This window comes from Gobius niger, assembly GCF_951799975.1.
Source record: "Gobius niger genome assembly, chromosome: 11".
NCBI classification, from domain to species: domain Eukaryota; kingdom Metazoa; phylum Chordata; class Actinopteri; order Gobiiformes; family Gobiidae; genus Gobius; species Gobius niger.
In genome coordinates, this window is record NC_136862.1 from 25,667,778 (window position 1) to 25,680,850 (window position 13,073).

The 13,073-nt window shown below is 42.1% G+C and overlaps 1 protein-coding gene across 4 annotated transcripts in view; it reads left to right on the forward strand.

Moving 5' to 3' along the window:
* Positions 1–13,073, forward strand: part of sh3pxd2b (SH3 and PX domains 2B) — a 43,680-nt gene that overhangs the window by 15,463 nt on the left and 15,144 nt on the right. For all 4 annotated transcript variants that reach the window (XM_079565947.1, XM_079565949.1, XM_079565948.1 and 1 more), the window contains exons 3-4: positions 3,948–4,023; positions 8,074–8,150. In XM_079565947.1, the coding sequence (XP_079422073.1) occupies positions 3,948–4,023; positions 8,074–8,150 (153 nt within the window). The remainder of the gene's footprint in view (positions 1–3,947; positions 4,024–8,073; positions 8,151–13,073) is intronic.

Here is a 13,073-nt window from a genome sequence, read left to right on the forward strand (position 1 = left end):
GTAGAAGTTGTAGCCGTGTAATGACTATTGAGAATGCATTCCCCACCTCTAGACATTGTTGTGAGTAAACAAAAAAACACGCAGTGGTTAACAAAGTCACATGTCTCGTCTCTGAGAAGACACAGAAAGCCGCCATTGTCGTCCATGATGTCACACTCATTCCCCTGAGTGAACTGATGGTCTTTGTTCAGGGTTGCTGTATGAACCCGATGATGTGGTTATGTAGCGGATACGGGCCAGACAGATCATAGCCCCGCTGACAATTGTATTTGCCTCTGACTCAGCGAGAAATGGACAAATAGAATAATACAGTGGTTAAACGTAACGGCTATTCTCCAAAACTGACGGTAACATTATTTAACAGGTTGTCGTAAAACGGAAGGCCGGTCGTAATTCTTTTATGATCGCATGTTCTTACAAGGACGCAGCCTGGGATTAGAAAGTAGAATTTATGAACTCAAATAACAGAGTTGGATCCTTGTAAAAGTGTCATTAAGTACAGCGGCACAAATAATGGACATGTGCAAAGATATTATCAGTTATCGAAACAGATAGTTAGCACGTTTTGTCTTCCTAGGCGCTAAATGTGTCCTCTCCTCTCACGAAACCCTTCTTTCAGTACAAAGTCGAGCGATGTTGTTGCCCCGCCTCGGTCTGTAGACATGAATATTTGATGTCGTTTCTAGGATGTAGCTGGTATGTTTCGAAGGAGGGTTTTACTCTCTACAGATGGAGGGTTTTTCTTATTTTATGAGTGAGTGGATCTGATTACAGGGAACATAGGGAGACAAGGGCGCGCCAAGGTTTACACATGGGAACAGTTACGCTACAGGGGACCGAGGAGCTCCTTGGTTTGCGTTGCATTGTTTGTTAAGTGGCAATAACTGATACTGTAAAGTGATTGACAGTTATTTGCATGTGGTGGATGTTGCTTGATGTCATTTGATGCTTGATTTGGACACTGGCGCCACACGGGACTCTTAACCTCTTATCCCCCAACCTTAGCCGAGCACATTTTCTCCATGTCAACTTTACCCAAATCGAAAAGCTTCTTGGAAAAAAAAAAAGACATCGAAATAGCGACAAAAACGAGACGTATATGAGGATGAAAACGCAGCCAAAAGAGCATCAAAAGAGCGACAAAAGGCAACAAAACAGGTGACAAAAAGGTGATGAAAAAGCAACAAAAATGCATCAAAACAGGTGATGAAAAAGTGATGAAAAAGTGATGAAAAAGCAGCAAAAAAGCAACAAAACAGGCAACATAAAAGTGATGAAAAAGCAACAAATAAAAGCAACAAAAACGCAACCAAACAGGCGACAGAAAAGTGATGAAAAAGCAACAAATAAAAGCAACAAAAAGCGACAAAAATGCAACAAGACAGGCAATGAAAAAGTGATGAAAAAGCAACAAAAACGCAACCAAACAGGAGATGAAAAAGTGATGAAAAAGCAACAAAAACGCAAAACAAATAAAAGCAACAAAGCAACAAATAAAAGCAACAAAAAGCGACAAAAATGCAACAAGACAGGCAATGAAAAAGTGATGAAAGGCAACAAAAACGCAACAAAACAGGCGACAAAAAAAGTGATATAAAAGCAGCAAAAAGCGACAAAAACGCAACAAAACAGGCAATGAAAAAGTGATGAAAAAGCAACAAAAACGCAACAAAACAGGCGACAAAAAAAGTGATATAAAAGCAGCAAAAAGCGACAAAAACGCAACAAAACAGGCAATGAAAAAGTGATGAAAAAGCAACAAAAACGCAACCAAACAGGTGACAAAAAAGTGATGAAAAAGCTACAAAAACGCAACCAAACAGGAGATGAACAAGTGTTGAAACAGCAGCAAAAAAAGCAACAGATGCAGCAAAACAGGCAATAAAAAAGTGACAAAAAGGTGACGACAATGCAATGAAAAATGTCAGATCAGTTTTGTAGGGCATTACTCGAGGCTGTGAGCTCCAATCGAGAAGCTTTTAGATTTGGGTAAAGCTGAACTGGAGAAAATGTGCTCGGTTACAGTGGGGTTAACACATGGTCCAAATAATAAAACCATTCCTGAGAATCCTTGGCTCCACATTCTTATAATACCTGCCCAAAGCTTTGAATAGTTTCATTGATAAAAAATAATTGCTGCATTTTTCCTCATTCAACTAGTTCACATTGACCTTCAAATGCCTCCGACCTCTTTGCGATCTCCTGTTAACAGAAAGCAGGCCATCCAGATGGACTCCTTATACCAATATATAGCCCACTGCTGCAATAGATTAAAGGGCAGCATACGGGAGGGGCATTTGGAGTTCAGCGTTGTTTTGACATTATGAATGTACTGTATAGATCCATAAGGATTGACGGATATTGCTATGTGTAGTCTTGTAGTTTATTCAGTGTGTCCAAGGAAATAGTGATGAGGCTAAATGTTGACCTTAACATGGACACCAGAGAAGGCAAGCAGCAGATTATTGTTAAGAAGTTCAAACTTGAACACATTGTGCCCCTACAGCTGACATTATATAAGTCGTCATTGTAGATGATGGTCTTAAAATACAGCAGCTTGAGGAAACTATAGGGTTTCTACAGGTCACAGCAAGTCAAATTTAGTGCTTTTTTAGTGCTTTTAATCATAGCATAATTCATTTTGTGACATTTTTTAACATTCGATCAAACAGAGGAATGAGGGGAAATTTTGATATTTAAAATTCAATTGGACACAACAGGACACTTGTGAGCAAAAGATTGTGTAAAATTGTCAGGACTGCAGCTGAATTTGTTCTAGAACATATTTTTTTGTGCTTTTGACAAATGTATGATTGTGATGAAGTTTGAGTTTGATTTAATGTGTTTTAGTAACTTTTAAGACCTCAATTTTGGTATGATTAATTTAATGACTTTAAATTATCCCCTCCTGGAACCGCCACCTTAACGTAGTGGAGGTGAATGATCCTGGGAGCTCTGTTGTCGGGGGCTTCGTGCCCCTGGTAGGGTCTCCCATGGCAAACAGGTCCTAGGTGACGGGTCAGACAAAGAGCGGTTCAGAAGCTCCTTATGAGAGACCAACAGGCCCGGTTAGAATCGTGAGGCCGTCCTTCTGTGGACCCACCACCTGCAGGAGGAGCCATAAGGGCTGGTGCAATTTGATTTGGGCAGCTCCAACAGCTGCCCCCATGACCCGGCAACGGACAAGTGGAAGAAATGGAATGGATGGATGGATGGATGGATGGATGGATGGATGGATGGATGGATGGATGGATGGATGGATGGATGGATGGATGGATGGATGGATGGATGGATGGATGGATGGATGGATGGATGGATGGATGGACTTTAAATTATTTTGAATGCCCCGGAATGCCTCGGAAAAAATATATGAATTAATGAAATAGGAAAATTGTAGACTAAGTTACATGCAAAATCAATCATCATTGCATCATACAGGGAACACAAACATGTCCTCCAACATTTTCAGTACATTAGCTATCATCGCTCTGAGCAGTTCTGCGCTCAAAGTGTTTTCATCACGGCGCCGTTGCACGCTGTTAGTTGACAGTGGAAGCTTGTTTATGGTAATGTCCTTTTGCCTGTAGAGGGTGGTCTCTTACTCCCTGCTATCTTGAATTGAATGAAGGTTAATGAGGTCAACTCAGAAAAGCGGTGCGCGAGGGATCCAGCTTCGCCTGTAAACCTGGAGAGAGAATGTTCCATTATGTCAGTGCTATAGCCCCAGTGTATATGAACCAGAGGAAAAACCATCTGCTCACAGCGCTCCTAATCACTGGCAGACCCTCCTGACTCTGGCCCTAGCTCTGTACTGTGGAACTGCTGATTTGTAAAAACCCTTCCTCCCCCGCCCCCTGCCATCCTGTTATAGGAAGTGGGCCGTTTTAATGCTCTCCGTATCTTGTAACGTGTTCATTCATTTTAATGCGTGCCGTCTTCTGTTTCAGATGGAGTTGCTGGATAAATTCCCAGTGGAAGGAGGACAGAAAGACCCCAAGAGGCGAATCATCCCCTTTCTGCCAGGTGAGGACAGTCTGCAAAAGCATCCCATCCACTCACTGTAGTAAATGGATTCTTTAAATGTAGAATACATAGGAACAATAACAGATAAATGAGCTTTCAACAACCAACAAAGCCCCTGCACCAATAAAGAGCCACCGTTTCTCACTCGAAGCTGGTAACATTTTGACTTTGAGTAACTTTTTGGTCATGAAAAGAAGAAAGCTTCGACTAAAACTCACAAACTGGATGGCCAAGTCAGAAAGATGATTGTATACCCGCTATAATGAACTAAATAAATAGTTGAAGTCTGTTATTTAGCCCACTCAGGCCCCACCTCCCTCTCTAACTCCTGCCAGGTTTGGGGTGGAGGCAGGGGGGGAGAGAGATTTGGCCCAAAACGTCTGGAAGTCATTGAGAGCGAACACTCATATCACTGTTTGGTGAAGTTCAGAGGAAAGAGCTGTCAGTCTCACTGACTCCGCATTAGAGACACACACATGCTAATGGCCAAGTCAATTCATCCTGGGACGGAATGAGAAACTTTCCACTGTAAAGTCCATTTCCATTAAGTGCTACTTCACTGCTGAATAATCAAATGTCAACTACTCTTTGAAGGATAGTATCATTTTTACTCATACTGCTTAAACTATGCATTCTGTCACTGTGTCTTTGGGTATTTATACACATTTTTGCCAACAAATTCCATCCACAAAATGTGCCGGTCACACATGTGAGTTGTTGGATCTTTTATCTGAAAAGTGTCCAGTCAGAAAACCATAGCCTTACACAGCACCAGTCAGTCTGGCGGTTAGAGAAGAGAAGCACGGAAGTGGCTTGTTCTTCACGATCTCGTTTATTTAAGACCTCAATCTGTTTTGACTCCTGTAGTTATGTGTCGGCATCAGCAAAGATTCTGCAAATGTGTAGAATATAACATGTTTCATGTCGGGTTCATACACAAAAGGGATTTTTTTTCCTCCCCCCCGAGGATGAGGTGGCAGAGTTATGTGTGGACAGATGGACAACGCTCCAGTTCTTAACCTTATGCAGAGTGGGAAATTTCTACTGTCTTGTCTTGCTCCTTCTTACTGGACAGTTTTCGACTATATTTATGTAAAATGTCAAATGTGTTTTCAGCAATAGCAGTGAAAGGTCAAAGCTCGCCACAAAAGCGCAAACCTGCTAAGTTGTGGACCTATCTGAAAGACTCATGCCAGGTCAAATTTAAAAAAAACAAGATGGACTTTTTGGGAACAGTATGAATATTGCAGGGGAGTTCTTTATTTTTGGACTTGTTTTCCTGCTGGATGATAGAGGCCACGCTCTGGAGCCTGTCTCTGCACTCAGACCGAGACACAACATTAGGTCTGGTTAGGTCTGTCTGTACGGAGGGAATGCCTCGAATTCCTGTTTGTTACGGAGGACAAAATAACACTGATTGCTTAAGGCTGACCCTGTAGCTTTAGTCGGCACTATCTGGGACTCACTACCAGGCGTTCTGTGGTAAGTTTGACAAGGCTTGGGTATATATTATGTGGAAAATGGTGCTGCATCTTTTCATCTGAATTCAATTTGTTTTCTTGAGCTCAATATCACATCATCAAAAGCCAAGACTCTGCACCAGGCCACACAGGTTTACATCCTATGACTAAGTATTACTACAATCGTGACCAGGCCCTGACAAAGTTGGTCATTCATAGATTTCCTGTATCTTGACCCAAATGCACCTCTTCCTTCCCCCCCTCCATTAAACCACCTTCACACACTACACCCCCTGAGCTGTCCCGCGCACAGACTGCCCCAGTGTTTTAGTCAGACTCTGTCCCGGGACCCGTCGAGACTTTTGGAAAACGTTCAAAAAGGCTTTCTCTTTGAGCAGCGACACGATGAAGGGAGAGTAAGAGAGGAGGGGGAGGAGATGACTTTGAAACGTCTTTAACTTTTGATGCCAGTCCAAAAAAACAGTGTACTTTTGGCCCGGCTGGCAAAAATAAAATGGGCAATTCTTGAAAGATGAAAACGTCTCGCTTCGATCCTCGTTGGAGCTAATCCGCCGCTTAGTCCTCGGCCTCACGTAGCACTGTGCCGAGCCCTGTGTGCGGCAATAAAAATGATGTGTACTTTGAATCTGCATCTATTATTGCAACAGCCAAGTCATGGGACGCTTGCAATATTATAGCGTTAGTCGCCAAGGGAAAAGTGGACGGGACATTATGAAAAAGGGGCATGCACAACAACAGTGCAGGATTGATAAAACGCACTCAAGTGACTCCTTTGGTTCACGATACTTTTGTGATGCTTATGTTATTACTGGGTCAAACGGCTGAATATTTTTTTTATTATGAGATGGAATTCACATTTTAGTTGCGAGTGCGACTTATCTTGGTCTGGGTTTAAGAAGCACTTAATACCACATGGGACTGTGGGTCAATGGCCGCTGGCTGCTCTGCTTTATGGCGACACTTGCTGTAGTACCTCTATATAGCCGCTTTTCTCCCATTGGAAAGCATTGCACTTTAGACACGTTAAAAACAACTTTAAAGCCTGGTTTCTAATTTTCCTTAACTTTCTACAGCTAGATATTCCTCCTGTGATAACGCTGGGTTAGTTGCAATTAAAGAAAGCATCGATATCGGAATTAAAAGTGTTGGTATCGCATCGTCCTGCAAAATATTTCCGACGCATCGGAAAATCGATATATTGTCACAGTCCTAGTGTATGCTGTAGGTTTTGAAATGACATAAGGAACGTCCACAAATGGCCACAGTCGAGGGGAGCATTTTATTTATTTATGAGCTTTATTTTATCAGGCCAAACATTAAGTACAAATACTTTTTTACATTTTTGGCTTGAAAGTACTGGATGGGGATACAACACAAACAAATAGCCTAGTTACAGTAAAAATAAGAGAAAAACTAACAAACCAAACAACTAACTAACTCTTTCACCTATTACTCCATCACTACTTTTACAAATGCTGAATTATGTAGTAAATTGTAGCCATCATGCTAACGGTAGCTTCATGCTACAAGCTAACTCTAAGTGCCATTTTTTTTTTTTTTGCTTTTAGTGGACTATCTGCCCTGTGAAAACATTCATAATGACTTGATTTTGATTTTGACTTTTTTGTTTGTGTGTGCTAAATATGCTCATAGCCCGCCAGAAAACGTCTAAAAGTTGTAGAAGTAGTAATAAAAGTAAGCTAGTAGCCGTAGTAGCAATGCGAGCACCAGTAGGCTACATAGAGCAAGGAAAACAACTCAGGCTAAGCCAACATAAATAAGCTAGTACGGATGCCTTGTGTTATCTATCGTGTTGTTTCGTTCACAGTGAACATTTGAAGAAAATAGAAAAGATGACTCAAAAATACAAAAGCCTTACCCGAAAGTTCACAGCAAGTTCATTGTCTTTGTAAAATACCCTTAAACTCTCAACAGGCTACAACTTGTGAAATATGTCCGGCATTTTACATCGCATGGCATCGTGAACACCTGAAAACAACATCAACATCTTTCAACTTGTGTGGTCTTTAAATGACATGCTTAAAATGCTGTTTTTTTGATATTCGGACCCATGTTTCGATTTCTCTCCCCGTCTTGTTTTTGTTTTGACTGTTCAGCTGCCGTGGCTGTGGGCACGTGCGACTGCAGATAAGACCAGAGGGCGCATTTAACACGCTACCACCGTAGAGTTATAATTTGCCTTTCTCGGAATCACTTCGTCACGTCTTGTAAAGGCCAGTGTTCACCTGGCAGACGGCACGCTCGTTCTGCTGTCAGCGTTATTGATGGGGAGATTGTGTTGCGTCTGAAAGCTCATTTACGGACCATGTGTTGCCAAAGCTGTGCTATTAATTGTCCTACATCAGACCTCAAACCTTGGTTGACTCACAAAAAATGCGCCAACAACTTGATGAATTGTGCAGGACAAAACTAATGCAGGGAATGAAAGTTCTCACCAGCTTTCAGAGTAGTGTTTCTGATATGCTGAAAATGTCAAGTCACACGCCAGAGTCCATCATCTTTTTGCAACTTGGGGAACAAATATTGACGCAAATGTTCTGTTTTCAAGGTAAGATCCTGTTCAGAAGAAGTCATATCAGGGATGTGGCCATGAAGCGGCTCAGACCCATCAACGAGTACTGCAGGGTGAGTCCATTTTACTTTTTTTTTTCGTGGTTTGTGGTGACTTTTTATTGTTTGAAAAGAAAAAACAGTTGCCGAACTGACTAGACAACCAGAGGACACATTGAAGGGCAAAGACGAATGGCAGCTGGCCACCCACATTGTCTGAACAACATAGTGGGAAATGTCCGGGGCTTTCACAGACCACCGGAGTGACTTCATTCAGCACATTGTAGATTATCCTCAGCACATTTGTAACTTTTAACTGGACTGTTAAAGGGCCTTCATCATGTAAAATAAACATATTTGAGTTTATGATGTGAAAACCTTGTCAAAAACATGGTGTTTTGTTTCATTCATCCATGTTTCAGTAATCCTTCATACTCGGTCCATCTCCCTCTTCCGTATTCAAGAATAGGCCAGTATGAATGTAGTGTGTGAGTGAGTGGTTGGTGGTGGTCGGAGGGGCCGATGGCACAGACTGGTTGCCTCGCCTGCATCAATCTACCTCAGTGGGCAGCTGTGGCTACAATAGTAGCTTAACAGCACTGTGGTGTAAATGAATAATGACTAGAGTATGGCGCTTTGAGAAACTTGGCAACACAGGCTTTTAAAGCGAAACACAAGTGTAATTTTTATTATTATTATCAAATTTGAATCAAATACTATGACTCTGTTAGTGAGTGGGGTGTAATGTCTCTTTTTTAGTTTTTTTTTAGAAGAAGACAATATTTACATTATATACATTTTGTTGTACAAAATCGGAGAATGATTTTGCTTTAAACACTTCCACTTTTGGAAGATGGCAGCCGTTGTAAGTGAGATTGTAGCCTGCCCCAACAGAACAATGTGATATGGTAAATGGTCTTCTAGTGCTTTTCCACCTACATTAGGCACTCATACATAAATGTACAGACACTGGAGGCAAAGTGGGTGAAGTGTCTTGCCCAAGGACACAATGACATTGTGCACCTTCAGGAGGCGGGATTCGAAAGCTCAACCTTCCAATCATGCGAACCGACTCTACCCCAATAAACTGCACTTAAAAAGATTAACTATTTGTGACCTACTTGTAGCACCCACAAGTGTTTGAAGAAAAAGTATTTTTTTGTGTTTTGCTAAAAACAGACGGGATGAGGTGACGCTTGAGGTTGGTGGGCGTTTATAGTGTGGCAGGTGCTGAGTTTGCTCCACTCAGCACATCACCGTCCAGCCAGTGTTTTTCTTCAGGTTTTACAAGTTGTGCCTTAAAGCATTTTTACCACATTCACCAGCATTTACTCCCCCTGAGAGTGGAAATTTGCAAGAGTTTTTACTCTAGTGCTTACTCGTACAGTTATTACGCTTACTGTACATTGATGTTGAAGGCGTTTTTTTTAATCACTTTTCAAGATACCCGTACCAAATACCTATGTTCATGGACTACAGTGCCACCTAAAAGCGCCTTTGTCCCATGGAGAAAAGGATGAGATAGTGGATGCCTTTACGAAGATAAATTGGAGATCTCAAACAACCATAATCATCAACGCTCAAGGTTTTGTTCCTGGATCATGTGGAGTAGGATCTGGGCTTCAGGGTGATGCGGCTGTGCTGTGTAGACCCATCGCCTAGAGATATTGAAGAATAAATGAGGACTGTTTCCTGATTGGATAAACAAAATATGTTATTATTAGCAACATTTAGACTAATTTAAGAGCCATCTCAAAGTGGTGTCTTTTGGGAGGGTCTAGACTGAAGAATGCACAGCTGGAGCCGGCACATCTTTAAGCACTTAGGTGAAAAAGAGTAGTTTTTAGGAGGGTACTGGCTTGTTAGTCTGTCTCAGTGGGTGCGGACGTTTACTGGAATACTTGAGTGCCAGGTTATTGTCTGGGGACAAGGACTTAGGAATGTGTCGTCAGTTCAATTCGGACCAAACCACTTTAAGGATGAGTTAGAGTCTTACATATACAAAAACCTACAGATGGACTTGTTATTGTTTTTGAGTTGTTTAACGTTATTCTGTTACTACTGACTTTGAAATTGTCATGAAAAAAAGAAAGAAGAAAGAATGAGGAATTTTGGCAGACTTTAGTAGATTCGATCGTGAGAGTATTATCCACAGTTCGGACTCGTGCACCCCCAGAAAGACAAATTAACAAAATAAAACAAAAGAGAGGATAACCCGATCATTGTGTCAATATAAAAATAGATCTTTCATCCTCCCACACGTGGTGCGCAGGTTGAAGGGTGAAAGGGGAGAAGTGTTTTGGTCTTCTGCGTTCTGTTGTTTAAACTGCGAGAAGGCCTGAGTCAGCTCTGCTTTGCACAGCTGAGGCTTAAACTCCAGTGGAATTCCCCCGCAGATGTCAGAGCGGTCAGCCGGTATGTGCTTATTCAAGGGGGAAAAGTTTTACTGTAGAACTAAACACACGTTGCCATATTGACGGCTTAAAGCATGTCAAGATTTACGAGGGCAGCTTTCTATGAACAGGGCCCCGAATCTGAAGAACATTTCTTGAAAGAAAGAGCAGAGATACTTGAGTGGAAAAATGACAGTAGGATCGCCATAGAATCGTCAAGGTTTGCATCTCTCAATCCTGTCAGGGTGTCCAAGGACTTGCAATATAAAAAATATGGAACATATTCAGTGTAATTCAGCCACACCATGCTGCTTGGATCTCCAAATTGTAATACAAGTTGGCCGCGAGTGACTTTGGCTGGATGATTAGCCTATAGATTGATGAGGGAAACTGGCCCAGACACAGGGAGAAGAGACTATGCAGCTCAGCATGATAAATCAATTTTTCTCCTTAAGGTGCGCGATGACTCCCTTAAATATTAATAATACTCTATTGCAGTTTGATACTCGCCGAGCTGTATTCAGTTGAGCTGTGGTTCTCAGCTGGCGGGTTTGCGGCCAGTGATGCGTGTATTGTTTTGACAGATTTGATAGTTTTTATTGCTACTGTACTTAGATTATTGATGTTTTATGTTATTCAGTGTGTCATGTCTTGTGGGTGAAGGCATGTCCTGACGCTACTCCAGCATGAGAACAACTAACCTGGAAATCCAGACTCACCGCTGCACCAGCGACGGAGTCTGGTGTCCGTGGCATCAACTGCGTTTTGAGCTGGAGCAGGCAGGAAGAGGAGTAAACCAATAAGAGAAGGGTGGACGTGTGTTGTTGTTGTGGTGTTATTAGCGGTTCCACATTAATATTCTAACAGGATTGTAAAGCACGAAACTCACCTACTGTTCATGTGTTTTTTGTTCTAATTAGGAAACAAAAACTCTTAATGTCCCATGATTGTTATTGAGGGGACTTTCGCGTCCCATGAGTGACGTTGCCAAATAAACGACTCCGATTGCACGGGACCGTTGTGGGGTGACAGTGGTGCAGATGGTAGAGCGGGTTGTCTCATGATCGGAAGGTCAGGGGTTCGTGTCCCGCCTCCTGAAGGTGCCCACTGCCGTTGTGTCCTTGGGCAAGACACTTCACCCTCCTTGCCTCCAGTGTCTGCGTACATTTATGTATGAATGGGAGTGAATGGGTGACTGGTTCCTTGCTGTAAAGTGCTTTGAGGGCCTAATGTAGGTGGAAAAGCTGACCATTTACCCTCTGTATGAAAAATACTGAGGGGAATCATTCTGGACTTGCCAGGCTAGAACAACTGCACACGAGGATTTGTCTTTGAGATTTTTGCCTAAGTGACGTCGTGCTTTGTAGCTTCAAAACCTTCCACTCGATCCTCTACTTTAGCCTCGCTCTGTTCTCCGATACAATCCTGAATACATCCGGGATTGCAGGAATGGATTCACTCATTTCCTCTCGAGGTTATTCTTATTGTTGCGGCACACACATCTACACACACACTCCCACACAATTACCTTAATGCTGCCGCTGTAAAGAACACCCATAAAGTCCATTCACCGTAATGGGCCCTCCAGCCGGGTCCCCGGGGAGAATAATAATGAGTGAACCAGCCGCGGCCCGACACGTGGGGAGAGGGGATAAATTCAAGAATGGATCGCTGCCTTAAGATGCTTTTTGACCCCCAAGACACATATCCAAGTGCAGAGCCATTTAAGTCAGCTATGTTGTATCTTAAAATAGAGTGGTGAATTAATTTGGGTATTACTGTAATCTAGAACATGGCGGTTCTGTGTCACATACACAATAATAACAAATACATTTGATCAAGTGGGGTTTTAGTGGGTGAAAGTATTGTAGTATTTCAGTATAACTTTCAAATAAAAGTTAATTTTAATAATGCTTTTCTGTATTTCAGCTTTGTTTTGAACATAACATGCTCCTCACTAAGACATCTGAGTTTAGCTGGTCACGTTCTAAACATTTTGGCAGGCTAATTGAGGCAGGAAGCACAGAATATGAACGTCACAAGGGGTACGCAAAACAGCTTGTGAAATTATTCTTGAGAGCTGTCAAACTTAAAATGTTTTAGAAGTTTGGATCTTTAAAAAAAAACCTGATACAATTCAATATTTTCTGTCTGTAATGCAGAGTAGATAATAAATAGGGAGAGCCTGGCAAGACATTGATCTTAACATGGTGATAGCTGCATTTTTTTTGCCTTTTTCTGCGAACTGCATTTTTTTTCTGTGTCCACATTGTTTTACTGGATGCTTTTGTACGTCTTTTCCGGGCTTTTGTGATGTTAGCGTATTTTTTTTTACTGCAACGGATCCATAACGGTCCTGAAGAAAGCAGCTTTTTAAACGTAAACAAACAGTTTGCTCATGAGCTGAAGACATTTGAGACCTACAAATTTCTTCTTCTGAGACACTGAAGGGGCACCAAGAGCCCCCACACCTGCAGCACAGTGGAGGCGTCACAAGAGGCGCCACAGAAAACAAAAAAGGGACAAACGAGGAGGTATCCGGGTAAGACTCACAGCTGAGCCACACATGCCTTCTACTGTTCTGGCTAATGGACGTTCACTGGAG